General features: G+C 46.6%; 1 protein-coding gene across 1 annotated transcript in view; it reads right to left on the bottom strand.

Annotated features, from left to right (window-relative positions):
* Positions 1-27,926, bottom strand: part of Fat2 (FAT atypical cadherin 2) — a 61,999-nt gene that overhangs the window by 17,436 nt on the left and 16,637 nt on the right. Inside the window, exons 4-16 of the mRNA XM_041665178.1 lie at positions 26,608-26,919; positions 24,554-24,764; positions 23,738-23,877; positions 21,856-22,137; positions 20,341-20,551; positions 13,239-17,297; positions 11,139-11,335; positions 8,258-8,411; positions 6,105-6,338; positions 3,340-3,723; positions 2,479-2,693; positions 1,158-1,295; positions 560-703 (exon numbers count right to left, since the gene is read on the bottom strand). Coding sequence (XP_041521112.1) covers positions 560-703; positions 1,158-1,295; positions 2,479-2,693; positions 3,340-3,723; positions 6,105-6,338; positions 8,258-8,411; positions 11,139-11,335; positions 13,239-17,297; positions 20,341-20,551; positions 21,856-22,137; positions 23,738-23,877; positions 24,554-24,764; positions 26,608-26,919 — 6,681 coding nt within the window. The remainder of the gene's footprint in view (positions 1-559; positions 704-1,157; positions 1,296-2,478; positions 2,694-3,339; positions 3,724-6,104; positions 6,339-8,257; positions 8,412-11,138; positions 11,336-13,238; positions 17,298-20,340; positions 20,552-21,855; positions 22,138-23,737; positions 23,878-24,553; positions 24,765-26,607; positions 26,920-27,926) is intronic.

Genomic DNA, 27,926 nt, shown 5'->3' with positions numbered 1-27,926 from the left:
TAGAAAACAAAATAATGGGTTTCTTTATGATATTATATATATGCACATAAGCATGTGAGTGTGTGTGCACACACATATAATTTTATCTTATTTTCAATACACCTCCTTATTACCCTTCTAGTCCTTTCTTCTTCCCCATCTCACTGGTCTTCCTTCTTCCCAAATAGTCTCCTTTCTGTTTTCATTACACGTGTGAATATATATGCACACAAATCTACATATATGTACATAGTTAAAGCTAGATTCACATTTGAGAGTTAACATGAAGTATGCTGCCTTTCTTCCCCCATGTACCATTATGTCTGAAATCTCTGAGGTGGACTCTACCCACTTCAACGACTGTGGTGAACCCCAAATAAGACAGGATAACAGTCCTGTAAAAGCCTAACAAGGGGCCTGTTTCTTTTCTGTCCCTTAACCACGGCCCACTTTGGTTCTCTGTATTCCCTTTAGGGACAGCAGAGGGAAAAAAATCAGTTGGTTGGGTGGACTGATATCCCCGGGAAGCTCCTCTCATTGAGAGGGACACAAGAGGAGGGTAGGTTCAGGATGCCCTTACCTGGACAGCGGTGCTGTAGTTGAGCTGGAAGAACCTGGGTGGGTTGTCATTGACATCAACCACCTCAACAGCCACCTCTGTGTCCTCATGCAACGGGGGCTGCCCGCTGTCTGTGGCTCGGAGCCTCAGAGAATAGCTGGGTGTCTGTGGCAAGATGCGCAGCCGGGGAATTAGAGATATAGCCCCTGGTGTCTGTCCCTTGGGGTATTGCCTACTCCGAGGGGCCTCCCATAGCACTAGAGTTCAGGTGTCAGAATAGTATAGATAGAGTGGTTTGCAACCCAGTAGCTCCTCACTATGGGGCCCTGGGAAGAGGACTGAGCTGGGGAAGAGGGTAAAGTCAGGTCATGCTTCCTAGAATGGCTGTGGGCATCAAATGGTGAGATTCTCTTAAGGCATCCAGCAAAGGGCCTGAGGCCAGGAACTGATCTCAGTCCATGGTAGCAATCACTGCATTGATGCCTTGTCAGCCTGCCTCTCGCCTCAAAGTTCACAGAGGAATCACTCTAGGGACTTTCTGGACATCAGGATGGGGTGTGTTTGCCCTTTACCCTCTGGGCCTGCCATAGGGCCATGCTTCTGCTTAGCCTGGATTCACCTGTTCCCAGTCCAGTGCCTTGGCCACCTGAAGCTTCCCCTTCTTTGGGTTAATGGTGAAATGTCCAAGCTGGTTCCCTCCGACCAGGCTGTAGGTAATGGCACTATTTACAGGGCCATCGTCATCAGATGCTGATACCTGTAACAGAGGAAAGATTGTAAATTCAGGCACAAGAGTGACCAGAAAGGGATCTTAGCCCTAGCATGATGGCGATGTTCCTACCCCAGTGGCTACCACTGAGTCGGTAGTCCCCAACCCAAGAGTATCTCTTGTGATCTCAGTATACCATGGATTCACTTATTGGCCCATTCTCTCCAGGGACAAGGTACACAAGGGCTGGTTCCAGGAGGCCAGAATGTAAGGAACATATAAAATGGTGCACCCTTAGAAAGTGTTGTGGCTGGTGTTGTGGGTGATTCCCATCACGGTGGTCCTCATGGGAGTAGAGTAGACTGACATCCAGGAAGGTTATAAGAGAATTCACAGAACTCTGGAGGATGGGGGAGGGTCTGGGCATAGAAAGAACATCCAGGCAGAGGAAAGGGTATGGCCAAAGAAGTGTGGAGGTGTGTTCAGGAAGGAACGGTATAGCCAAGGAGTTGTGCAGATGTGTTCAGGAAGAAAGGGTATGACCAAGGAAGTGTGGAGGTGTGTTCAGGAAGGAGTGGTATGGCCAAAGAAATGGAAGGCAAATCCTGGTTTGCATTTAGTGCCCAGGATGCACACGGAGGCAGAAGGAGAGATCAGAAGGAGAGGGAGATGGAGAGGAGTCCTGAAGAACTAAACGTGAATATGTTTTATGGATGGAGGGAGCAACTGTATATTTAGAAGCAAAGAAATATAATGCGGTGTGTCCTCTGTTCCTATCTCCCACCCACTGGCTCTTCATGCCACTCCCTGCATAGACTGCCATAGGCATTGGGCGAACCTCTGGAGTCATACTCTTTTTGGCTCTTCTATTGAACATTACCAATCCTGTGCCCCCACTAAATCAGCCTGACACTTATGTGTGGCACAGTTTTCCTGGGGAGTCACAAGTCATGTACTATAGAATGCTGGATTATGATAGAGCGCTGGCTTATGATAGAGCACTGACTCATGATAGAACGCTGGCTTATGATAGAGCGCTGGCTTATGATAGAGCACTGACTCATGATAGAACGCTGGCTTATGATAGAGCGCTGACTTATGATAGAGCGCTGGCTTATGATAGAGCGCTGGCTTATGATCCATGCTTATGATGACTGAGGACCTATAGGGAGTGAAGCAAGAGCCACCCCAGAAACTATACCCCACAAAGAGTGAAGCCAGGGTTCCTTACGGTCAAGATGGCATCACCGACAGCAGCGTTCTCTAAGACCCTCACAGTGTACAAGTCATGGGTGAATCTGGGGTGGTGTTCATTAACATCAGTGACATTAACCACAATGGTGGTCACATCACTGAGGGAGGAAGAGCTCTTCCGGCTGCATTCAATAGACAGGAAGTACTTGGGAGTTGTCTCATAGTCCAGGTTCCCGTTGACATATAGGATGCCTGAGGAGAGAAGAAGTGATGGAGGAGAGGCAGCTGGAACCATAGGGCAGAGTTTTGAGGGATTGGGAGCTAGGTTCTGTGCATTGGGGTGCCTGGGAGGACTCTGCATGAGATGCAGTGGGGTCCTTCCATGGGTCCCCTTGGGTTTGACTCTGGCTCCATAGCTAGGAGGAGAAAATAGATAGTTTCCATATTCTGCATTTCCTCATGATCATAGTGGAAAATCCAGGGGTGTCAAGAACTTGGCTGGGCAGAGAGAGGGTGGTTTTAAGATAGGCAGCGAGTCCCACACTACTTGAGAACTTGATTTTAGCAAGTGTTTGGTTCAGGGAAGAAGTGAGGCATGCCAAGCCTCTTGGGCTATGCTGAGACCAGGAAGCCACCACCAGATGGGTTGATGGATCACGGAGGATCACAGACAGAGTACTAAGTGAAGCTATGACGGAATAATGACCCTCTCAGGTAAGCGAGGCCCACATGTAAAAAGGGCCCAGCTTATGGGTCTATGGAGAAATGTGGGCAGTGTATATATAATCAAAGGATCCAGTTGCAGGGATGGGAAGGCTGTGTGGACAGATGTTCCTTGTACATGAAAAACTAATATACTCCACTAATGAAGGGTTGAGCAGGCTCTGGCCCATCTCACCTGTGTGAGCATCCAGTCGGAACTTCCCCTGCTCATTCCCACCCGTGATGCGGTAACCAGTCTTCTCTGAGCCCGGGCGTGTGAGGGTAGCCAGCTGCAGTATCTCCGTGTCTATCACAGCATCCTCTGGCACCTGCGTGCTGTGCTCCGCATTCAGGAAGATGGGAAGGTAGTCTTCCAGGCCCACCACGGAGACTGTGACAGTGCCCAAGGTGGAGAGTGGTATTGGGATGCCTAGGTCTGAGGCCTGGACTGTGAGCTCCAGAGCTGAGTTTGATCTGACCTGCAGAGGCTTCTCCAGACGAATCACCCCCGAAGTAGCATCAATGGAGAACTGGCCATCAGCAGAGTCCGTCAGTGAGTACATCACCTGGGCATTGGTACCTGTGGAGACCAGGGCTGAGAGTTACACTGAAGATATCCAAGGCAGGACTTTGGAGAGGCTCCTAAAAGCTAGTGTACTCGGGGCATGTCAAGAGTGAGAATCTCAGTCAGCAGCTCCAAGCCCTCACCAAAATAAATAAATAAATAAATAAATAAATAAATAAATAATTTTTAAAAAATTAAAAAAAATCTTGGGAGGATGACAGCTTATTCATAAACTAGTTGGCAACTTTCTGTGAGCCTATAATTAATAAAAGGTTAAGAAAACAGGGCTGGATGGGTGGCTTGTTTGACAAAGTGCTTGTCACCCCAGCGTGAGGACCTGAGTTTGATCCCCGGAATGCACGCCAAAAGCAAGCATGGTGAGGCGTGCCTTGATCCTAGCACCAGGGAGGAAGAGACTGACGGATCTCTGGGGCCTGCTGGAGAGTCACCCTAGTCTGACTGACTAACTCCATGCCAATGAAGGGCCCCTGTATCCGAAAACAAAGTGGATGGCACACAGGGCATGATGCCTGATGTTGACTTCCAGCCTCCACACATACATGCACACATGTGCACATGTGCCCACGCATACATGTCCACCTCCATCATGAACATGGGTGAAGGTTTCCCAGCTCCGGCTTCTCTGTCTTTGGATTGATAGTTCACCCTCCCTAGAATACGCTCTCTTGCCTCCTGCAATGCCAAGCTAAGATCTAGGATGTGTTCAGTTTACATTGCTGGAGGGGTATGGTTCTGCTTTTATCGCTATCATCTTAACTGGCTACTGGGACTGTTAGGGCATGTTTTAGCCTACCCAGATTATCAATGATAAAATTTGACTTAGAAAAATGGATCAAATTAGAATGTTTCAGGATGGTAGATGCTATAACTGGTACAGGTGTGGGACAAAAACACAATGATGGATCTAATTCACTGTGTGCCTTGGTTTGAATGTGACCTTCACCGTTCATGTATTGAAAACTCGGTCCCTAATTCGTGTGTGGATGATGTCGGGAAGTCACTGAGACTAGATGAGGTCATAAAGGTGTGGCTACCAGGATGGCATTAGTGGCTTCACAAGAAGCAGAAGACTAAGCCAAGATACCATAGTTGTCACTGGTCTCCCTGCAATGTCTTCTGTTGTATTGTCATATAACTGAAAACCCTCCCCAGATGCTGGTACTACATTCTTGGACTTTCCAACCTCTATAACTGTAAGTCAGATAAGCTTCTATTTTCTTTTTTGGTGTGTGCATATTTCTGTGTGTGCAGGGGTGCATGTATGTGCACGTGCATATGGAAGCTAGACATCATCTTAAGGTGTCATTTCTCAGAAGCCATCTTTTCTGAGACAGGGTCTCCCACTGGTGTGGGATTCACTTATTCAGCTAGGCCAGTTGACCAGCAAATCCCAAATATCCTCCTGTCTCCCCCTGCCCAGCACTGGGATTACAAGTATCTCTCTAGCCCTGAACCACCTAGTCCATGATATTCAAAAACATCAATCAAAAGCACACTAGAAGACCTTGCAGATATCACATGGCAAAGAATGAAAACAAAGTTATTGAAATAAAAATGTAGACTCTTAGGGCTGAGGCTACAGCTTAGTGGCTGTGGTTTGAGTGTGAACTGTGCTCCCATAGGTTCACGTGTTTGAACACTTGGTACCCAGCGTGTAGAGCTGTTTTGAAAGACTGTATAACCTTTAGGAGGTAGAGTTCACTAGAGGAAGTAGGTCATTGAAGGCAAAACTTGAGGCTTGATAACCGGGCCCTACTTCCTGTCTGCTCTCTGCTTCCTGAATGTGGACACAGTATGACAAGCCACCTCAAGTCCTATGGCCAAGGTGGACCTATTTCTTCTCAAATCATCAAAGTGAACTCTCGCTTCCTGAAGCTGTTTTTGTCAGGTACTTTTGTCACAGCAGCAGAAAAGGTACTGATACAGTGGTAGGCAGCTTGCTTAGCATACCTAAAATAAAGGAAAATTGTGTAAACAGTTCATCTTTACTGTTTGATTAAAGGACTTTAATAAGTATAATGGACTCGGCTCAAAGTTTCTTTCTTATGTAAATTAATGAATTGAAGAATTGGCTTGCAGATTTCTGATTAACTATATTCAAAATGACCTTGAGAAAATAGTGCTTTTGGGCGTTGGTGGTAACAGGAAGGTTCTGAGGATCTAAGTGGCAGAAGGGAAACTGTCTATAATCCTTTGTGCCTGTCTCAGATGCCACTAAAGCCACTTGCCACAGTTCCAGGTGTGTAGCTGTCTACAGATCTTTTCCACCCTGGAGTAGTCACAGACTCATCAAGGGGTCTTAGTCTATACCTTTCCCAGAGGACACAGAGAATGCTTCCGTAGTGCAGGTGGCCACCAGTCCTTCACATACTTACCCTGGTCAGGGTCCCGGGCAAAGACCACAGCCACCGGGGTCTTAACTGTGGTGTTGTCAAAGACAGCCACTGTGCAGTGGCTGGGGAAGAACCTTGGGGCGTTGTCATTCACATCCTCAATGTGGAGAGTCACATCTGCCTGGCATGATTGGCCCCCTCCATCTGTTGCCTTAGCAACCAGGTTGTATATATCCTTCTTTTCCCGGTCCAGGGCTGTGAATGTGGTCAGCTCTCCTGCCAGGAGAAATGACAGAGGTTGAGCGCCTTCTAGAGGACACACATGCACATTACAGTGACGGTCCTAGCCACAGTTTCTAGCACAGCAGAGTGAAGCTGGTCTGTGTTCATGCTGCAGGGAAGAAGCCCTAGCACCCACAATCTAATTCTCCCACAATACTCCACGACCATCATCACCTATCTAAGGCCACCAGAAATAAGATACAAAGAAGCACATTTTGAGAGGCCAATTAGGCAACTTTAGAACATAGAAAATGTTCTAAAAAATTTGGCCCAAAATTTCATTTGTGTTAGGTATGGTGGTGCACACCTTTAGTTCCAGCACTCAGGAGTCAGGACAGCCAGGACTACACAGAGAACCCCTTTCTTGGGAAACAAAAACAAAATTTTACTTGTAGGAATGAATTTGTGTGTGTGTGTGTGTGTGTGTGTGTGTGTGTGTGTGTGTATAAAACAGAATAATTAACCCAATGCTAAAAATATATGATGTATATGTTCATGTGGTGACACATGCTTTTAATCCTAGAGATAGGCAGATCTCTGTGAGTTAGAGTCCAGCATGGTCTGAACAGTGAATTCCAGAACAGTTATAACTTTTCTAAGACACTCTCACAAAAAAACAAAAAGCAAATACATGTGTAAAGATGTCCTCTGAGGTATTGTTTATAATAATGGCATATTTAAATCACCGTATGTGCTTTTCAAATAGAAATTGATTAATATGTTATGGTTTAGCCATATAGGAAAGCAATATGTGATGGTTAGTTTTAATTGTCAGTGTGACACAACCTGGGATCACGGTTGAGAAGAGCATCTCAATGAGGGGCTGTCCACATAGGTTTACCTATGGGAGTGTCTGTGAGGGACTGTCCTAAGTTAACTGATGTGGGAAGACCGAGCCTACTGTGGGAGGCACCATTCCCTAGGCAGGGCTCCTGAACTACGTAAGAGAGTAGGGAAAGCCAGCTGAACACAAATGATCATGCATGCATACAGTTCTTGTTGCTTTTGACTGTAGATGTGCTGTGACTAGCTATTTGAAGCTCCCACAATAACGGACTGTAATATGGGATTGCGAGCTGAAATAATAAACCCTGCCTCCCTTACGTTTCTTGGTGTTGGGGTATTTTATCACAGCAACAGAAATGAAACAGATGTAGTATGTAACCAGGAATGACTGAAGACAACTTTACAGTCTTCCTTGCAAACCCCCGCAGGCTGTCACTAAGGGGAGAACATCAGAGGAACAGTGGCAGAGAGATTGGGGAGGTGCGTGGGAAGGCCGGCCGGCCGCCTGCACACTGAGTGGGCTTTGGTGAGGCCTTATCATGTGGGCTTTCTGACTCCTGTGGTATCCTGCGGGATACCTGCAGTGGTTTTTAATCTGTAACTGAGCATGCATCAATTTCATAGCCTGGAAAAAAAGCCCAGTTGGTTTTTCTTTTAAGTCCTCATGGGCAGTGCTGCAGCTGAGCAAACAGCGGCCGCAAAAGACAAGCTTCCCGAATCACTTTACATGCTGGGCAGGGGGCAGGAAGCACAATGTGGTGTCTGATCCACCCAGACGGCTTCCTGGGACACATCTCTCTCTGCCACCTCCCACCCTCCCACCACCTACCCTTCCCTGCTCAGGAATCTCTGAGTCATCTTTGGAGCTATGGATTGAAGCCGAAGAATGGCAGCTGGTTCCTGTGCCTGGCTGCCACCAGCCACCTGTTTCCCACAGCAGCAGGACAGCAATCACCTTTCCCTCTGGATGATAAAAAGCTGAATGTGAACTTATCCATCCTTTCCTTATGTCCCCAGTTGCTGGTATCTGCGGGTGGGTGGGCAAGTGGGTGAGTGAATTTCTGCTTTGGAGCCTACCATGGCACAGGCACAGAGTCTTGGCTTCATTCAGCATCTCTAAGGCTTACCTGTGTGAGGGTCCAGCTTGAATTCCTGGGCCCCGGGTCCATGCAGAGAGTATGTGATCTGAGCATTGGTGTCCATGTCTGCATCTATGGCAGAAACTTTCAAGATGAAGTGTCCAGGAGTGACGTCTTCACGGACTCTGCCAGTGTAGAGAAGCTGAGGACAGAAAGGTTGGCATGAGGCATCTGAAGCGTTAGATCCAGAGGTGAGGAGTGAGGGAAGGAGGTGGGCAGAGAGATGACTCAAGTGAAAACAGACAGAGTCAGGGGAGACAGAGAAGGAAGCAATGAGGGAAAGTGAGGTGGGGGTCACATAGAGACACCAGGCGGAGGGGATTGTTGTGTAATCCCAGTACTGAGGAAGCAGAGACAGTAGGGTCAGGAGTTCAAGTTCATTTTTTGACTTCATAGTGGATTTGAGGCCAGCCTGGGCTATATGACTCCCTGATTTGTTTGTTTGTTTTAAAGAGATATACAAGGAAAATGGAGATTTAAAAGCCAGAGGCCTGAAAAGATGTCCCAGTGGGCAATGGGACTGCCGTACAATCCTAAAACCTGAGCTTTGTCCCTGGAGCCCATATGAAGGCGAAAGGAGAGAAATGGCTCACAAAGCTGCCTTCTGGCCTCCACGTGAGCATCCTCCTACCTGCCCCTGCATCAGACACACAAACACAATGATAATGTCATTATTTTTAAAGCTAGAAGAGAGAGCTGAGACAATGGCTCAGTGGGTAAAGTACCTGTCACAAAGCAGAAGATCTGAGTTGGAGCCATAGAACCGACATCAAAAGTAGAAAGGAGAGCTCCTGCAGTCTTAGCACTGGCGAGGGGCGTTAGAAGTAGGTAGATCCCTGAGGGTCATTGGCCCTAAGCTGGGTAGCTTGGTTGAATCAATGAACTTCAGGTTCACTGAGAGACCCTGTCTCCAAAAATAAAGATGGAAACCGACCAAGGAAAGACACCCAACATTGATGATCTCTGGCCCTTACACACACACACACACACACACACACACACACACACACACACACCAAACAAACAAACAAACAAACAATAATAAAACAAAAACTTAATAAGAAGTCAGAATATGGCCTACAAGCAGCCACCATTGCGAAGTCAATGCCCAGGGCCGGAAGGACCCACCACAGCCCACTTGGAGGGGTCATGGGTCGTCAGTGAGGAGGGATGGCTGAGGCAGGTCTGGCAGTCGATGATGCAGAGTCTCAAGTCAAACTCTGCCAACCTCCATCCCTGCCTCTGTTGTTATCCCAGGCTGCCAAGTTCACCTACCTGCTCATATTCCCAGGACAGACCACTGGTCTTTAAGGTGGACCTCAGTGGCTCTACCACTGCCTCGCCCTTCCCTCCATCCCCTGCAGGACACACAGTGGCTGGGAACTGGGAAACAACTGGAGCCCCTGAGAACTTGGTGTCTGCTTGGCATCCTCCTTTGCACCACTCGGGATGCAGGTGAGCACAGGCTCTGGGCATTCTCTGAATGGACACATCGTGCCCACCTAGACTGTGTGGGACCAGTTTTCAGTTCTCCCTCCCTTGGCTTTGATGACATTATGGGCCACCTGGGAAAGGCTAGACTGAGCCTGACCCTAGCCTCTTCCAGCACAGAAGAAGAGGGAGGTCCTAAGCATGATCAAATGGGAAAGAGAAAAACAATGGCCACCTTTGTCCCCAAGAACGAAGCTGTCTTTTTGAGACCACTCAACATGAGCTCATATGGGATCCCAGCTTACAAATCTCCCAAGCTCTCTTCTATGTGACAAAAGAGAGGAAAGAAGGAAAAGAGACAGGGTATACACATTCATGTTTGCTGCACGGCACTATATGTGCATTTGCGGACACAAGCAGGTGGAAGTGTGCATGCACGCAAGTATATGCATGGGTATAGTTGCATGAAATACATATGTACACATTTGCAAATATGGTGAGCAAATGTGGCAGCTAGGTAGGTATGTGCTTATGTGGACATGAGTTCATTTGTGCAGGTATTTGTCGGTGTGTGGAGGAGTTGTGGCTGACCAGCTGTGCAGATGTGTATCTGTATGTATAAGTGTGCACTGATGTGTGTATTGGCTAGATTTTCACTAGACACAAATCATTTGTAGTTGAGATGTTCTAAAATTAAAATGTTTATAGTTTTGGAAATTCTCTTGAAAGTTAAAAACTAGTTATTGTTTTAAAAAATAGACATAAAGGGAAAAATCTCTGGCTGTTTTATTGCATTGATTTGTATGTGCATACATATGTATATTCATGTGTGTGCCATAGCTTATATAGAGAGGTCAAAAGACAAGTTTCGTGAGTTGGTTCTCTCCCTGCACCATGTGGGTCCTGGGGATCAAACTTAGGTTGTCAAGCTTGGTGACAGGAAGATGTATTGTCACTCCACCTCTGGGTTTGTGTTGCACAAAAGTGGCCTTTGTATGATATGTAAAGAGACTGATTCGCACCATGATTCCTGAAGAGTTTGCTGTATTGATATGGCTAGAAGCAAAGAGTTGCCCAAAGTGATTGCTGCCTATGGACACCAGCCTAAGGTCTGCTCAGAAGATGCCAAGGCAGGCATGGACAGGGATAGCCAATGAAAGCTTGTACTCCGTGTGTGTGTGTGTGTGTGTGTGTGTGTGTGTGTGTGTGCATGTGTGTGTGTGGTTTTTCAAGACAGGACTTCGTGTAGCCCTGGCTGTCCTGGAACTCTCTCTGTAAACCAATCTGGCCTCAAACTCACAGATCCACCTGCCTCTGCCTCCTGAATCCTGGGATTAAAGCTGTGAACTGCACTATCAGCAAAACTTTGTCTCTATTCTCCTAACTTCTCCCAACCTTCCTTGCCTCTACCTCCCCTGACAACATTCCCAGGGCTCACCTGTGAGCACTGTGGGCTGTTATCATTGATGTCCAGGACGAAGACCTCTACAGGGACTGAAGTCTGGAACTTGCCATCTGACGCTGTGATTCTGAGTAGATACTTGGCTATGTGCTCTCGGTCCAGAGTCTTCTTTGAGGAGATCCTCCATTCATCCCCAACTTGACTGATGCCAAACTGACCCAAGGGGTCTCCCTCTAAAAAGAAGGGGTGCAGTTATCAGGTCCTGAGAACAGGGATGAACTGGGCTCTGTGTCCTAGATGGTTGCACCCCCGAGTCTTCTTTCAGAATTGCTGGGGAAGGCAGAATTTTCATCCCTGAATCAGGGACCCACAATTCTACACCGAGTCTGTTTTGCAAAGTTAGAAAGCTTCTCCTAACTTAAGGGTGTCCTGTGAAGTGAGATGGCTTCTACAGGAAGCACCAGTACAAATGTGGCTGGTAGAGGAAACAAGGATTTTATTACTTGTGATCAGGAAAGCATTATGGGATGTCTGAGGGAGGCAAATTTCAGTCTGTACAAGAACTGTCTAGGCTCTACTGTGATGCTGTAGCCCACTGGGCAAAGATTTCAATGATGCTAACTCTAGGGTTAAATACACAGCTAAAGGCACACACAAAATGGAGGGCGTAGGATCATCTCCCAACACGGGTGTGGAAAGATGGAATCTCCCTCAGAGTCTAAGATTTCCCCGTGATTCTGCTTTTATAAGAGCCGACTGTCTGTTGTTATTCTCTTACTCCCGGGTTTTAAGACTTTGATGTTTGTCAGTGTCTGATGTCACAAGATTGTAGCGGTCTTTTTTTTCCCCCCCAAGTGGTTCTGATTGTCTGTCTCAGGAAATCTGGGGTTCTTGGTTGGAACTTCAGACTCATCAATGCTCCCCTAAACAGCTGTGTTGGCAGAGCGAACCATGTTTATGGAACGGGAGCAGGGGGATGGTGCTGAGAAGGAGAAGAAAAGGACATTCTGTGTGAAGGTTCGTCTCTGTTTTCATCTTGGCTGGGTTTAGAGGCACCCAAGGGACGACCCTCTGTGAGTATCTGTGAGAGCATTTCCAGAGAGGTCTAACTGGAGAGGAGAAACCCACCCTGAATGTGGGCAGCACCAGCCTGTAGACTGGGGGGCAAAAATTGAGTTAAAAAAAAAGAGTGTAAGCAGAGCCCCAGCATTCATCTCTGGATGCAGTGTGACTAGCCGCCTCACACACCTGGTCTCATGTCTTCCTGCCACTGTGGATTGCAGCCCTTTCTAAGCTGCGAACTAAACAAGCCTTTCCTTACTCCTATTGCTTTGACCACATATTTTTGTCATAGCGGTGAGGGATACGACTAACACTCTTAGTGAAGAACCCTCTCACATGCTTGTCCTTGGCATGGCACAATTCCACAAAGATGGGCAGTTGCCAGAATTTTTATGAGTCACAATTACTGGGGACCTTGACATCTAACAGTGATGGGGAGTTTGAACGAGAATGGCCCCTTAGGCTCACAGACTTGGACGCTTAGTCAGGAAGCAGAAATGTTTGGGTAGGACTAAGAGTCATGGCTTTGCTGGAAGTGCTGGGTTACTGGGGATGGGCTTTGAGGTTTCAATAGCCCACACCAGGCCCAGTCTCCTGCTGCTGGATACCTGCAGGAAGCAAAGCTCTCAGTTTCTGCTTCAGTGCCATGCCTGTCTGCTTCCTTCCACGGTGATCGTGACTAGCCCTCTAAAACTGCAAGCCAGCCCCCAATTAAATGTGTTCTTTTATAAGAAGTCACCTTGGCCGTGGTGTCTCTTCACAGAAAGAGAATAGTGACTAAGACAAGTAGGTATAGTATGATCCTTTGATCCCATCTCCTCACCTGAAGGAATAATGATCACCTCTTTGCAAACTACTTTCTAATTCATGGGTGACTTTAGGAGTTTCCCACAGTTGGGTTTTCCCAGTATCTCTGAAGCGTGGGTGAAAACTGGCATTGCCACGTCTCTGAATGGGACCATGGATAGCCTAGGGGAACAAGTGACTAAAAAGTGTCATCTTCATCTCAGAGTGCCTCCTGCTAGGCTTTCGCAATGTACCCCAAAGCCCCCAGTCCATGCTAGGCATTCTTACCTGTGATGTAGCAGGTCACCTGCCGGTTCTGCTCCGAGATGTCAGCATCCAAAGTTTTCAGAGTGGCCACAAGCTCACCAGGCTCGCTGTTCTCCACCACAGAGCCTCTATAGTCTTCAAAAGCAAACCGAGGGGGGTTGTCGTTCTCGTCTGTGACGGATACCTCGACCAGGGCTTGAGAAGACAGCTGGATGGTCTGTCCATGGTCAAAGGCCACCACATGGAAACGATAAGTCTGTTGAGTCTCACAGTCGAGTTCCTGGAGTGTGGTGATCCAGCCACTCTCACTGTCAACAGCAAAGAGTTCATGGATGCTGCTCCCGGGCTCCACGGACATTCTGTAGCTCACCTGTCCATCACTCCCAGTGTCCTGGTCATTGGCAGTCACCTGGATGACTGTGGTCCCTCCTGGCATATTCTCAGTGAGGAAAGCCTTATATGGATCAGCCTCAAATACAGGCCTATTGTCATTGACATCTTCCACTTGAATGTTGACAGAGACCAATGAAACCAAGTCAGTATCCTCATGAGGGCAATGCGCCATCAGGTCAATCTGATACCATTTAGTAGACTCGTGGTCCATGGCCTTCCTCACCTTCAGGACGCCCGTGTCTTGGTCCAAGGAGAAGACACCATCCCTGTTGCTCTCTGGAGTGGTACCCTGAACCAGACTGTAGATGACTGGATCTTGAGCAGCTACGGCTTTCACAAACCCAATTTCAGAACCTTCTGGAAGATCTTCAGATGCAGAGAAAGTATACAGAGGTTCAGAAAACTTGGGCAAAGGTACTTCATTAGGAACCACTTGCAGTCGTACTGGTACCAGAGAGTCCCAGTGTGGAGGGCCACCATCCTGGGCTTTGATGTTGAAGTCAACAGCCCTGTTTTCCAGCCCCACCAGGCTCTCCTTCACCTTGATTACACCAGTGGTGGGATTGACTTCAATGATCTCATCAGCCAGGTCCTCAGCCGAGTCTACTGAATAGGTGACATCTGCATTCCGACCTTCATCTGCATCATAAGCCAGTACTTGGATGACAGGGGAGTCTCTGCTGACATTGGATGGGATAGACACAGTGTACCCAGATGCTTTGAATTGTGGGGCATTGTCATTTTCATCAGTGAGAATGATTTTCACAGTGCAGAAGGCCACTTTCCCCCCTCCATCCCTTGCCATAACCTTAATAGCAATCACCCTTTCGGTTGAATTTTCCCGGTCCAGTTTCTGTAGAGTGGTGATCTGGCCACGGGGATTTATGAAGAACCTTTCCCCTGCTAGCTTATTGATGATGGTGTAATCCACTGTACCGTATGGACCACTGTCTTTGTCTATGGCCAGCAACTCAATCACCTTTGTCCCCACTCTTGCATTCTCAGCTAATTCGGCTTCATAGACATGTTGCTGGAACTCGGGGCTATACTTGTTGGCATTGGTGGTGTTGATATATACCGGCACAGTTGCTCGGAAGACCCCATCAGAAGCCCCTACCCTCAAGTTGTAAGACGAGCCCAGCTGCTTTTTGCAAAGGTTGAACATAGAAATGATTCCTGATGAGCTATTGATGGAGAAATGTCGGTCCTGGTTGCCAGAAAGAATCAGGTACTCCAGGCGGGAGGTGTCCCCCACATCAGGGTCAAGGGCTTGAACTTTTAAAACCAGATGGCCACAGGTGGCTAGCTCACTGACGTTGGCTTCATACTGAGGTTCTCTGAACTCTGGGGGGTTGTCATTGATATCAGACACATTGACGACCACAAGGGTTTCGCCGGTGAGGGGGGGATCGCCTCTATCCATAGCCCTGACTTTCACGTGAAAGTGCTGTTGGGCTTCATAGTCCAGCTCTCGCATGGTGAACATCTCCCCCGTGCTCCCATTGATCTGGAAGAACTTAGAGACATCTGAGCCATCCTCCACAATCTGATAGGAGACATCTTGGTTCTGTCCCGAGTCTTGGTCAGAAGCCAACAGTTGGATCACGGGGGTCTGAGCAGGTAAGCCCTCAGAAACCGAAGTGGTATATACCATTTGGGGGAAAGTAGGAGGGTTGTCATTGATATCCTCAACTAAGACTTCTACTGTGGCTTCAGAAAAGGACCCCAGAGCCGTGTCTGTGGCTCTTACTGTGAACACATGTTTGTTCTTAGATTCATAGTCCAGAGGTCCTGTCACCATAAGGACACCAGTCTTAAAGTCTGTGGTGAATAGCATCAAAGGCTCTTCCTCGACAATGGTGTAGATGAGCCGCAGTCCCTCCGGACTCCGGGCCTGTGTGTGGAGAATCGGGGTGTAGAGGGTAATATTTTCAGGGACTTTGACTCTGTAGTAAGGACTCTGAAACAATGGGTTCGATTTATTTCTGACGGTGACATGCACCTCTACCTCAGTTTGGAGGGGTGGGGTACCTGCATCCCGAGCAATGACTTTGAGGTGATACTTATTCAAAGCTTGATAATCAAAGGGCTTCTTAAGCGATATGTCCCCAACATAGGGGTCAATTCGGAAATAGGCATAATCTTCTGCAAACCCATATGTGACTGTCCCATTGGCTCCCAAATCCTTATCAGTGGCAGATACCTGAAAGAGGACATCCCCGGGTTCGGTGCCATCTTGGATGACTGTGTAATAGGGCAGATGCTGAAACTCAGGGGCGTTGTCATTGACATCCTCAACAGAGACCCTAACTAGAGCCTGAGCCACTCGCTGCGGGACCCGGTTGTCCCTCACTTCCACTACCACTTCATGAGTATCCTGCTGCTCCCGATCAAATGTCACTCCTCTGGTTTGCAGCACACCTGCAGACTTGACCACATGAAATAAGTCTGTGCCGTTCAAGAGGAAGTAGGAAAGGGTGTCATTCAAATGGTTTCCATGGACACCAAGAATCACCAGTGCCTTTCTGTGTGGTATATTCTCCTTCACTCTTGCCCTGTAGATATCCTGATCAAACCGCAAGCTTTTGTCAAGGACTTGGGTCAACGATATTTTTACCAGTGCCGTGTCTTGATACAGACCATCAGAAGCCTTGATGGTGAGCTTCCGGGAAAACCCCAAAACAGCAGGATTAACCACAGTTATTTGGCCTGTCAGGGGGTGAATGGCAACAGCTTCATCCATGTCGCCAGTTTTAATGCTGTAGGTAACTTCTGAGTCATCATCCTTGGCCTGCACCATGAGAAGCTTCATGCCAGGGTGGACAGGTCCCACAACCACCACTTCGTATATCTGCTCTGAGAACCTGGGGGGAGAGTCATTCACGTCTCGGACATGGATGGTGACCTTAGCAGGTCTGGGCGCAAATAAGATGGGCGTTCCTTGGTCATGAACATAGATGTTGAATTGGAACAAGGGTGTGGTCTCGTAATCCAGCTCTGAAGTGATGGTTAGGGTTCCCATACTAGGGTCAACTTTGAAAAACTTTAAAACTTCTGGCTCTAAGATTTTATAGACCAACAAGGAATTGGCTTCCTGGTCACTGTCAGAGGCACGGATCACTAAGGGGCTGTTGTCTTCATCCAGGATCATACTGTGTGGAGGAGCTGCTTCACTGATGTGGCCCACAAAGGTCGATTTTAGGAACGCAGGAGCATTGTCGTTCTCATCGATGATGTAGACAAGAGCCACCACATCCGTGAACACACCAGCTGTGTTGCTGCCTCGGATCTTCAGTTGGTAGGATGACATTTTCTCATGGTCTAAGCGCTTCTTGGTGGAGATGAGGCCGGAATAGGAGTTCATGGCAAACACACCACCCTTGTTCCCCTCTCTTAACTCATAGGTGACTTCAGAGGAGCTTGTGGCAGAGATGAGGAGGATCGGGGAACCAACAGGGACCGATTCTGAGATCTCTATGAAATACTCATCTTTTGAAAAGATGGGAGCGCTGTTGTCGGAGGGGTGGACATGAATGACCACCACAGCCAGGTCATGCCGCTGGGGGGAGCCTTGATCTTCTGCCTTCACAGTTAACGTATACCTTGTGTGGTGGACATGATCCAGTCTCTGGGCTACTGTGATGGTGCCTAGGAAGGTGTCGATGTTGAAGAAACCTTCACTGTTCCCTGAAACAGAGAATAGGACAAACTGAAGTCTGCCACACTCTCAAGAGACACCAGCTAGGCTTTTTATGTCAGTCATGAGGCCATGGCACAAAACAGAACAGGACAAAATCTGCATGTAGTCACTCTGGATTTAGTATATCATATATAGAGCAAATGCACACTACACAGTTCTGAAGGCCTCCACCGTAGTTGCTTTCTAAACAGAAGTGTTAAGGATTAGAAAGTCTCTGGGATACAACTTGAAGGACAAACCGAAGCTGTCATCAATAAGGCATTGGAGCCAAGGAAGGGGACTTACGCTTTGTAAGTGCTTCACCCTGAATTTCACTGATGTCTCTTGTAGGAAGAGCTTCATATGGAAAACTGTTTAAAGGCATCCTTTGAATTGCTTTCAATAGCTCTGCTTGCAACCTTAAAAGGTGGATCTGCACACATGGAGTCAGGCTGCCAACACAGACAGAGACTAAAGCCACTCTTCCCTTTATGGCCTCACATTAGAAAGCCTCTCACCACACTTGAAGAGTAAAGTCACGAGTGGAGTGGGGAAATGCACAATAGCCAGACCACGAGGCTTCTGCATCAGCGCCTCCACCACACCCAGATCGCCTAATCGTGGCCAGTCTCACATCATTTTGACAATTTCTTTCCAATATTTAGCCTTTGGCCAATCATGCTATAATAGTATTTCATGAATATTTCCCTTTAAATATATTCACTCCAGACTCAACATGTTTTTAGAAGGCAATTTCGTACTGATCTTTTTAAAAAGAAAATCATTTTGGCTATAACTCAGAAGGTTATCATAATTCAACAAAAAAACAAATTAAACTCTATAAAAAGATATTCCTTACTATAGAGTATATGGCCTGAGATCAATCTTCTATCTTTGGTTAAACAAAACAAAACTAAACTAAATAACAACAAAAACCCAAGTGATAGATAAGGGCTGGGGATTCTCAAACCCTACTGAGGCTTGTAACAGAATTTTATCAGGAAGTCTGAGTGGGAACCAGAAGTATGTGCTTCCTTCCTGTAGGAGTACCTGAGTGATAGGGTCCTGGTTTTGTCACCACCAGAAGCACAGGTCCCATGTGGAGGCAGGGAAGCGTTCCCTTTTTTTTCTATTATGCATGCTTTATATGGCCAAACAGCTGAGCCTCATCATAAAACCTCCCAGCTGACTCTCACACTCTTCAGACCCTTCTCACAGGACGATGGGGGGCTAGGGGGTGCATGAGTCAACAGCAGGCTTAGGTCACTCATCAAATGTAGTTAAGTTAGCCAGGGATGGTGGTGCATGCCTGTAATCCCAGCACTTGAGCAGAAGGCAGGAGGATGAGGAATTCAGTCCTTGGCCACATAGTGAGTTTCAGAGCAGCCAGGGCTATATGAGACCCTGTCTCAAAAATGAAACAAAGCAAGGAGTACCTAAGTTAACTATCTAAATAGAATTCTACCTATTTCTCATATTATACTGTCAAGATAAAGAAGTCAGGGCATGAAATTATAGACTCATTATAATCTCAATACTATCAAAGATGCTCGGGAAGATGGACGGGAAGTACACTGACAGTTATCTCTGGGTGTTTTCTCATTTAGCGTTGTACCTTATTTTTTCATACATTCTTATATCTTCCGTGTTTTCAAAAATGAACATGAGTGGTTTCTATAATCCAAAGAATATTTAAAACTAATATTTCAACATTTTGTTACAGTTATTCATATTGGATGTGCGTGGCACTTGAAGGCCATCATGTGGGCGGGGGGGGGGGAGGTCAGAGGATGACTTGAGGCAATCAGCTATGTCCTTCCACCATGCAGGTCCTAGGGAGTGAACTCAAGTCATATGGTTTGGAGACAAGTACCTTTACCCAATGAGTCACCTCACCAGCCCCTTAAAACTAATCTTTATCTGTAAAATAAATCTCCATTATGAGGGATACCAATAAGATGAATTGAGATAAACTATGTGATTCTATTTCATAATCATTTCTGAAATAATTGTTTATTTCAGAAAATAAACAATGAATGTCTCATGATTTATATTCTTTTTCTATAATGTTCTCCTGTCATGTGGGGCATACATGTATGCCCCACATTAACTATTTCTCCCAAAAGAGGGAAAGTAAAAATCTCTGATTTTTAAAGATCCACTCAACTAGCATTATGCTCTGAGAGGGTAGTGAATAAGTCTTGATTATCTTTCTCCTTCTGTAGTATCTACTTCTGTGAAATATCATCATGAAAAAATAATACTTAAGATGTCATTAATTATGCATTGTATCTTATAAATGATCACTGGCAATTTGTGGGATACTGGATATTATCACTTTTTTTGTCACATCACTTCGATTTTTTAAAGGTTTATTTATTTTTAATGTGTGTGTGTGTTTGTGTGTGTGTGATTGCAATGCCTGCAGAGGGGGTATCAGATCCCCTCTCCCTCTGGAGTTACAGGTGAGAAACCCAATCAATGTGGGTAGCACTAAACTTGGATCCTCCCCCACATTAGCAAATAACTGATACTTCTCAATGACCGTGAAACTCCTGGCATTTGCACATTTTATAATTTATGTCACATAAACATTTGTCTTTGGATTCTAACAGTCTTATAACAAAGGTGATATTCTCAGTTTTTAGAGGAAGAAAATCACATAACAGACGCCAAGTCAATAAGTGATCTGAGCAGAAAATAAAAGTTACTCCTAAAATGATGACATGACCCTGGTGACATACTTTCATTTCCCTTCTCACACAAGTGCACGAAGTCATATTCTAACACATTTACAGGCTCTATAAACATTTCATACGGTCTCCAGTGGCTTGTATCATATTATTCACAAATTTCCCCATAACTTGAGAGTACCTTTGCTATTTTAATTACCATTTTTTGGAAGAACATTGACACATAGAATGTTCTAGAATGGTCATCTGTCACTGCTTAGAGAGCTTGTACTTGAATAATCTGTAGAGTTGTGTCTCTACTGCTGACCCTTATCCTAAACCCTTGTCTCATCCCCTAAGTTTACAACCAGGGCCTCACCTTTTAGGAAGGAATAATGGACTTCAGCGTTGGCTCCCCGGTCAGCATCCACAGCTCGGACCTGCAGCAGCTCCGTGCCAGGGGCAGTGGTGTCAGGAACATTTGCCTCATAATGGGGCTGAGTGAAGTGAGGTGAGTGGAGGTTTCCATCCTCCACATGAATGGTCACCCACACAAAGTTCCTCTTGATGGGCATCTCTTGGTCTCGGACCTAAAACAGGGTTCAGCAGAATGAGCAGCAAACAGAGTCAGAGGAGCTAAGGTCAGAGTCAGGCCAAAGAGACAGAATGCCAATGAACAGGCTACCTAACTTCTGTGGATTCCTTTAAGTCTTTCTCCAGTCTATGCTGTTAGACACATCTCAGCTAGTTATCGCAGGGCTTAGCTGTTTCTATGGATACTTCCACTTTAGGAGAAAGGTTTACGAGGCAGAAACACAGCAGGTCTCAGACTACGAGCTCTTTAAGATGGTAACACATTAATGAGTTCTGTGGTCATGTAGATTTGGGAGGCACTGAACTCAGTGAAGTCATAGGGCTTTCTTGGTGGCAGGAATTCTCGAATCCTTCAGTGTACACTAATATCCCCAGAGGATGGTCAATTGGCTTGTAAGAATCCTGACCCTGAGACAGGAGGTGAAACCCTCACTCCGGCTTTCTCAAAAATAACTGTGTGGTAGTTAGCAAATCTTTCTTCCCCTGTGGGCTGCAGGTATGGGTAAGAGGTATGAGCTGGGGTAAGTGGAGAATGTAGTGTGCAGAATTCAAGGAGGCTCTGACTCTCAGAGTCACAGAAAGATCGGCATGTGACCGAGACAGTGAGTCCTCCTTAAATGTTATAGCCTACAGGCTTGCTTGCTTGCTTGCTTGATTCTTCTTTTTGCCTTGGGCTGGAGCATCTCTGGGTCTCTCCCAGAACTGATAACACATAAATCTAGAGGTCAGCCATAATAAAATCACAGAGTGGGCAAAGATCTGTTGTAGGTATTTGGGGTGAGTCCAGAGAAAGCTGAGGCTGATGGAAGATTCCTTGGCTAGTCCACTTCTCTGCTTCACTCCAGGCATCCCTCAGAGAAGGTGCTCTGGCCAGCTGTGAGATACCACACCACTATCCCATTCTATCTACCTGCATGCAAGTTCCTTGTGTAGGGTTTGAATGTGAAATGACCCCATAGAATCATGTGTCTGAATACTTGTTGCTGAGATTGGGGAGGTGGTGGAAGCTTTATGTGGGGAAGGTGTGTGGGAGGAAGTGGGTCATGGGGGTGGGTCTTGAGGCTTTTAAGCCTGGCCTCACTTTCTGCTCACCCTCTGTTTCTTGAGGGCAGACTCAATGTGACCAGCCAGCCTCCTGCTTCTGTTGCCTGCCTTCCCTGCCTGCAGCCATGTCTTCTCTTCCATGATGGACTGGACCTTCTGGAACTTTCTCTCTTAAGTTGCTTTTGTCAGAGTAGTTCATTAGAGTGAGGAGAATGCAGATAAGATTTCACTCCTCATCCATTCTGAGTTTACTCACCATGACCATCAGAATGTGCTGAGAAGGCCAGGAGAGCAGGTCCAATCTCCCCACTGTCACCAACACTCCACTGCTTGGGTCCAGCTGGAAGAGGCTGGCACTTCCAGGATCCTGGCTGCTGTGGATGGTATAAATGAGGCCTTTGCCATTGTCTTGATCCGAGGCCTGGACCTGGAGGAGTTCTACCCCAGGCAGTGTGTCCTGGGGGACTGTGACTTCATAGTGATCCCGCAGAAACTGAGGCCGATGGCGGTTGATGTTGGCAATCATGAAGATGTGGACCTGGGCAGGGGGACAAGACACAAAGAGACCGATTGGACTGCATGGACACAGGGATGGTGCCTGCTGGGACTTCACTGTCCCTCCCATCTTTGTTGGCAGTGTCTGGCAAGCAGCTGCCATTCTACTTAGTAAATAGCTATTGAAGGTATGGTAGAATTTCAAAATAACAAGCTTTCAGATACCAAACTGCCTAGTAGATTTTGCTGTTTTTTTTTTCAAGGCAGGGTTTCTCTGTATAATAGTTTTAGCTGTCCTAGAACACACTTTATAGACTAGGCTGGCCTCTAATTCACAGAGATCTAACTGCCTCTGCCTCCTGAGTACTGGGATTAAAGGTGTGCACCTCTATACCTGGTGCCTAGTAGATATTTTTTCTTTTTCTTTTCTCCTTTTTCTTTTCCTTCCTTCCTTCCTTTCTTTTCCTTCCTTCCTTCCTTTCTTTTACTTCCTTTCTTTCTTTCTTTCTTTCTTTCTCTCTTTCTTTCTTTTTTGAGACAAGGTTTCTCGGAGTAGCCCTAGCTATCCTGTAATTTGCTCTGTAGATCAGGCTAGCCTCAAACTCAGAAATCCTCCTGCTTCTGCTTCCTGAATGTTGGGACTAGAGGTGTACACCACCATGTCCATCTTTTTGTCACTAATTTAAAAAACGAATATATTTAAACTGGACAAGTTGGTGCTCACATAGAAATACAGTAGATGATAGTCTGAAGCAGAATTACCATGATTTGATGCCATATTGGGCTGTACGGTGAGTTCCAGGCCAGTCTGGCTACAGAGTAAGTCCCTGTGATTGTTAGTGTTAATTGTGAACTTGACACAAAGTAGAATGACCTGGGAATGGCATTTCAAGGAGGTATTGTCTAGACTAGTTGTCTCATAGACATGTCTGTGAGGGATTATCCTAATTATATCAGTTGAGGTAGGAAGACCAACCCAATATGGCACCATGCCCAAGGCAAGGGATCCTGAACTATATAATAGCAGAGAAAACAAGTAAACTCTAGCATGCATGTGTTTACTCATTGCTTTCTACTCTTGACTTGAATAGAATGTGACCAGCTGCTTCAAAGTTCCTGCTGCTGAGTTCCCTGCACTGAAGAGATGTAACCTGGAACTGGGAGCCAAATCAACCCCATCTTTCTTAAGCTGCTTTTGTCATGATGTCTTACCACAGCCACAGGAAGATACCCTGTCTCAAAACAAAAACAACAACAACAAAACAGAACAATTTCATTGGGCCATTTCTTCAAGCAAAATGTGTAAAATTCCAGTGTATGATGTAGCATTACTCTACAACAGTCAGAGTAGAAGCTGAAAGCCTCATGACTTGTCATTTCTCATACCCACTGGAGTCCTTCTGGCAGACTATCTTTAATTAAAACTGTTTGTGTAAATTCTTTCAATATATAGAGATGTAGAATGGGGAAAAATTCTCCCACAACCACAGAAGTGGAGTGTGTATCAAGTAAGACTGGTATCCAGAACTCAGATTCCAACTTCTTTGAGGAGCCTCACATCAATCAAAAGTCTTTAATAGCCTTACTCCGAGTTCCCCTCTCATTTTGTTCTGAAACAGGAGCTCTTGACCAAGGCCTCTTACCTGGGTGGCAATTGTGTGGAACCCATCCGTCACCTCCACAGTCAAGTTATAGCTTGACTTTCTCCTCGTATCAAGAGGCCTGGCTATGGCAATGCTGCCCGTGGTCTTCTCAATGTCAAAGTCCATGTCCTTATCCCCATCTGGAGGAGGGAAGGAGCAGATACGACACCAGTAACTTAGGCAGCTCTAGCCTAGCTTGGGTTTGACCACAGATCTAGAGCACATGGTAAATGCAATCTTAGCTGACTTTGGCTGTCAAGACTGTGGGTATCCAAGGAAGAGGCCGAGCAAGAGTCTAAGACTATTTGGGAATGGTAACTACCTGGTGACAGATTGGATCGTATTTCCTTAGGTGGCCCCCCAAAATGCTACATTATCTGTCCAACTTATCAAGTGATCTAGCAAAAAGCAGGGATGTGGGGGCTGAAGAGTCCTGTAGGAAAATCAAAAGCTGCTGTAGAATTTATTCTGTTTCTGGGATTGTTGGGGCTTGAACACGTAGTATGCCCCATGGCCCAGGACTTGAATGCCTGGTCTTCAGATAGTGGCACTCTTTTTGGGAGGGTGTGGAACTCAGGAGATTCAGGAGATGGATCCTTGGGGGAATCCCTGGGTCCACCTGAGGTCTTAGCTATAACAAAAGAGGCTCCACAGATGTGTTGTCCCTTTTATACAATGTCCCAAAGAACCAGAGAAGAGGTGATCACCACTCAGAACAAAAGGAGGAGATGTCAAGGAGCATGACCTTGAGAGGGAGAGAATATTGCACCAGGGGGGAATATAAAAATAGAAGGATTTGTCCTCTTTGGTCCTCACTTGAGATGTGGAACCAGAAGAGGCCAGGCCGCCCTTCTACACTGATGACTCCCACCATGTGGTTCACAGGGTCCGTTTCCATGACCGTGAAGCTGTAGTGGGGCTCATCAAAGGACAGTGGGATGGAGGATGGCCGAGGCTGGGGAATCCATTCAATGTGAAGTCGGACACTGGTGGAGAGGGCTGGCTGCCCACTGTCTGTTGCCTTGATCTAAGGAGACACCAAAAGCCAAGCTGAGTCACCATGGAAGAGGCCTTCCACTCACTCACTCATTCACCCATGGGGCACACACTTGAATGGCAATGATAGGCAAGAGTTCTGTTAGTTACTAGGTGAAAAAAAATCTAGCTTATCTTCTAGAATCTCTTGTTGGCGGGGGTGGGGGAGAAGCAAAAAGCACAAGGGCAGCTAATATTGGTTGTCACCTTGATTGGTGTGTCAGTTTGAACGAGTAATGTCTATCTTTGGCTCAGATATTTGAACACTTGATCCCCAGTAGACAACACTGTTTGATGAAGTTGGGTACCTCCATCTGTCAGTAGGTACAGCCTTGCTGGAGAAAGTATGTCACTGGGAGGTGGGCTTTATGGTGAGTTTATCAGTTTGCCCCACTTCCTGTGCTCTCTCTGCTTCCTGTGTGTGGATGACATGCGATTTTTCTGCTTCCTGCTTTCTGCTTCTACTTCCTTGCCATTTATAGACTTTATCTCTCTGGAACCATAAGCTAAAACAAACTCTTTCTTCTTGTTTTTTGGTCATTTTTCTTTGTTTTTGTCTTTTTATCTGTGTGTTGTCCTCCCACTCCCCACAACAACAGGAGTAACTAATACAACTGAGCCGTGCTTAGGAGACAGTAAAGTGTGCCCTTGGCGTATCTGTGATAGCATTTCCAGAAAAGATTAGACTGTAAGGGAGCTGACCTAATCAGTGGGTCAGTCTCTTGTTGGGTTCTTGATATGTAGCTTGGAATGATGGGAGCTGGTGAGAGGTAGGGGTGGACTGAGTTGGAGGTCACCAGGGCCACATCTTTGGGGACCATATCTTGCCTTGGACCCCACCTGAATCTCCTTTTCTCAGCTCCCTGGTTAGCCATGAAAGTCAATACTTCACCTTTGCCACATAATCCTTCCACCATGGTTGCCCAAATGGGCGTGGCAAAGAAATCACTGACAAAATCCTCAATCTTTCCTCCCTTAAGCTGCTCCCGTCAGGAATCTGATCACAGTGGTGAGGAGGACTAGCCAAGACAACCGCCATACCTTGCTGCATACTGATTCCTAAGCTGAAGTTTATATTCATTGGCCGCATATCACTGCCAACAAACACAAGCACGATGAGCCAGACTCACTGAGCTCTGCGATGATCAGTCCTCAATCTAAGAGCTCTGGGTGCAGCGTTCAACCCTCACGGTAGCCCTGGTATAATTTTTCTCCCCTCTGTAGGCAGAAATGGGGACTCCATATGATGAAGTCGTACCCTGAGTCATGTGACCCTCCAGCAACAAGGCTGTGTTCAGTTTAGCAGTGCGGTGTGAGAACTTGTGATCTGCCTTTTGACACACTAGCATCTTAAGCTCAGTTTATAGAGATTCAAAAGCCTTAAATAACTTGTCCGAATAAGGCGAAGGAATCAAGGTTGCCCAGGGAAGCTGTTGCCCTTCACCCAAGAGGGCCCTATTTCTCAGTGCTAACTTCCCAAGAACGCATGCATGTGCACACACATGCACACACTCACACACATGCACACACACTCAAAGTGGAGTTTAGTGACCATCTTTGGGGATGCAACCCTCCGGAATGTATTAATGCTGGTTCAGCAGAGTAGGCTGAGAGTGTCTCTCAGGAGTGAGTCTGGCCCCGCCTTCTCTTTATAAGCTAAAGCAGGCAAAAAAAAAAAAAAAGAAGGAGGAGGAGGAGAAGAAGAAGAAGAAGAAGAAGGAGAAGGAGGAGAGGGAAGGGAAGGGAAGGGAAGGGAAGGGAAGGGAAGGGAAGGGAAGAGAGACAGGAAAATCAGCAGCCACTCCCTCTGACTCTGCAAACCCTCAGTCGCTCACCGTTAGGATATTGTATTCTCCTGCCGCAAAAGTGCTGCTGGAGGATACAACCCCCGTGACAGGGTCAATTCTGAAGCCCTCCTCATCACTCTCCTCAATGCTGTAGGTGATGTCGCCGTTGAGACCTTCATCTGGATCTGAAGCCACCAGCCTGTACACAGGCTTCGAGGACAAGGGGCTCAGTCTCTCAGGAAGGCGGACATTGAAGAGCTTGTGGGAGAACCCGGGCGGGTTGTCATTGACATCCAAGACACACACCACCACTCTGGAGGTGGACTTTAGAGGGGGCTCCCCGTTATCCAGCACAGTCACCTGTAGACAGAAAGGTGTGTGAGCTCCTGTGACGTCACTGGGAAGCAGTGCCTAGGACTGCCACGGTCCTACCATGGCTACCACCAGCCCACGAGTAGCCGCAGTTAGAGCTGATGGCTGCTACTGCAATGATCTGACCTTGGAGCAGTAAGAACAAAAAGAAACCACACAGAACCAGAAGCAGTCATGGTTAGAATCTGCTGTGAAAGCCTGGCATTCACGTAGAAGACTCCTGGGCCTCTTCCATCATCATCATCATCATCATCATCATCATCATCATCATCATCATTTATTATTTGGCTTGTGACTGACAGAAGTTTTGTTCTCTGCTTGCATTAGAAGGCATTTTGCAGGAATGGGTAAAACCCAGGTCAGACACGCCACCCAATACATGAAATAAAATCTAACGTCAGAATCACGCTCTGTTGTCACAGGGACCTAACCCGCTGAGACATCCATAGTCCTGAGGAAATGGTACGAGACAAGGCATTTCCACTCACAGTAGCTCAGAGGTCGGAAGGTGGCTCAGTGGTAGAGCACTCGTCTAGCATGTATGAGGTCCTAGGTTTGATTCCCCACTCTGCACTGTAGAAGTACTTCCAGAGCCGTGGCTCTCAGCTGCCCTCATGCTGTGACCCTTTAACACAGTTCCTCGTGCTGTGATTACTCCAACCATAAAATTATTATCATTGCTACTTCCCAAATGTAATGTTTGCTACTGTTATAAATTTCAATGTAAATATCTATGTTTTCCAATGGTGACCCTTGTGAAAAGGTCATTCTGCCCCAAGGGGGTTGTGACCCACAGGTTGAGAACCAGCTGTTCTAGACTTTAAAGATAACTGAACTGGGAATTCAAGGCCACTTGCTCTTAGTGACAGACGCCTTTCCTTCGTCTTTCTTTCTTGATTTTTGTTGTTGTTAGTCAAGGATGTCAACCCAGGGCCTCATGCATGCTACAAATATGCTCTCCCAGTGACCTGTGCCCTCCTTTTTTCTCTATTGTT

This window comes from Microtus oregoni, unplaced genomic scaffold (genome assembly GCF_018167655.1).
Source record: "Microtus oregoni isolate MIOR12 unplaced genomic scaffold, Mior012 000015F_ref0000493, whole genome shotgun sequence".
Lineage (NCBI taxonomy): Eukaryota > Metazoa > Chordata > Mammalia > Rodentia > Cricetidae > Microtus > Microtus oregoni.
Note: the sequence above shows the minus strand (reverse complement) of the source record. Positions and strands in the feature narration are given on the sequence as shown.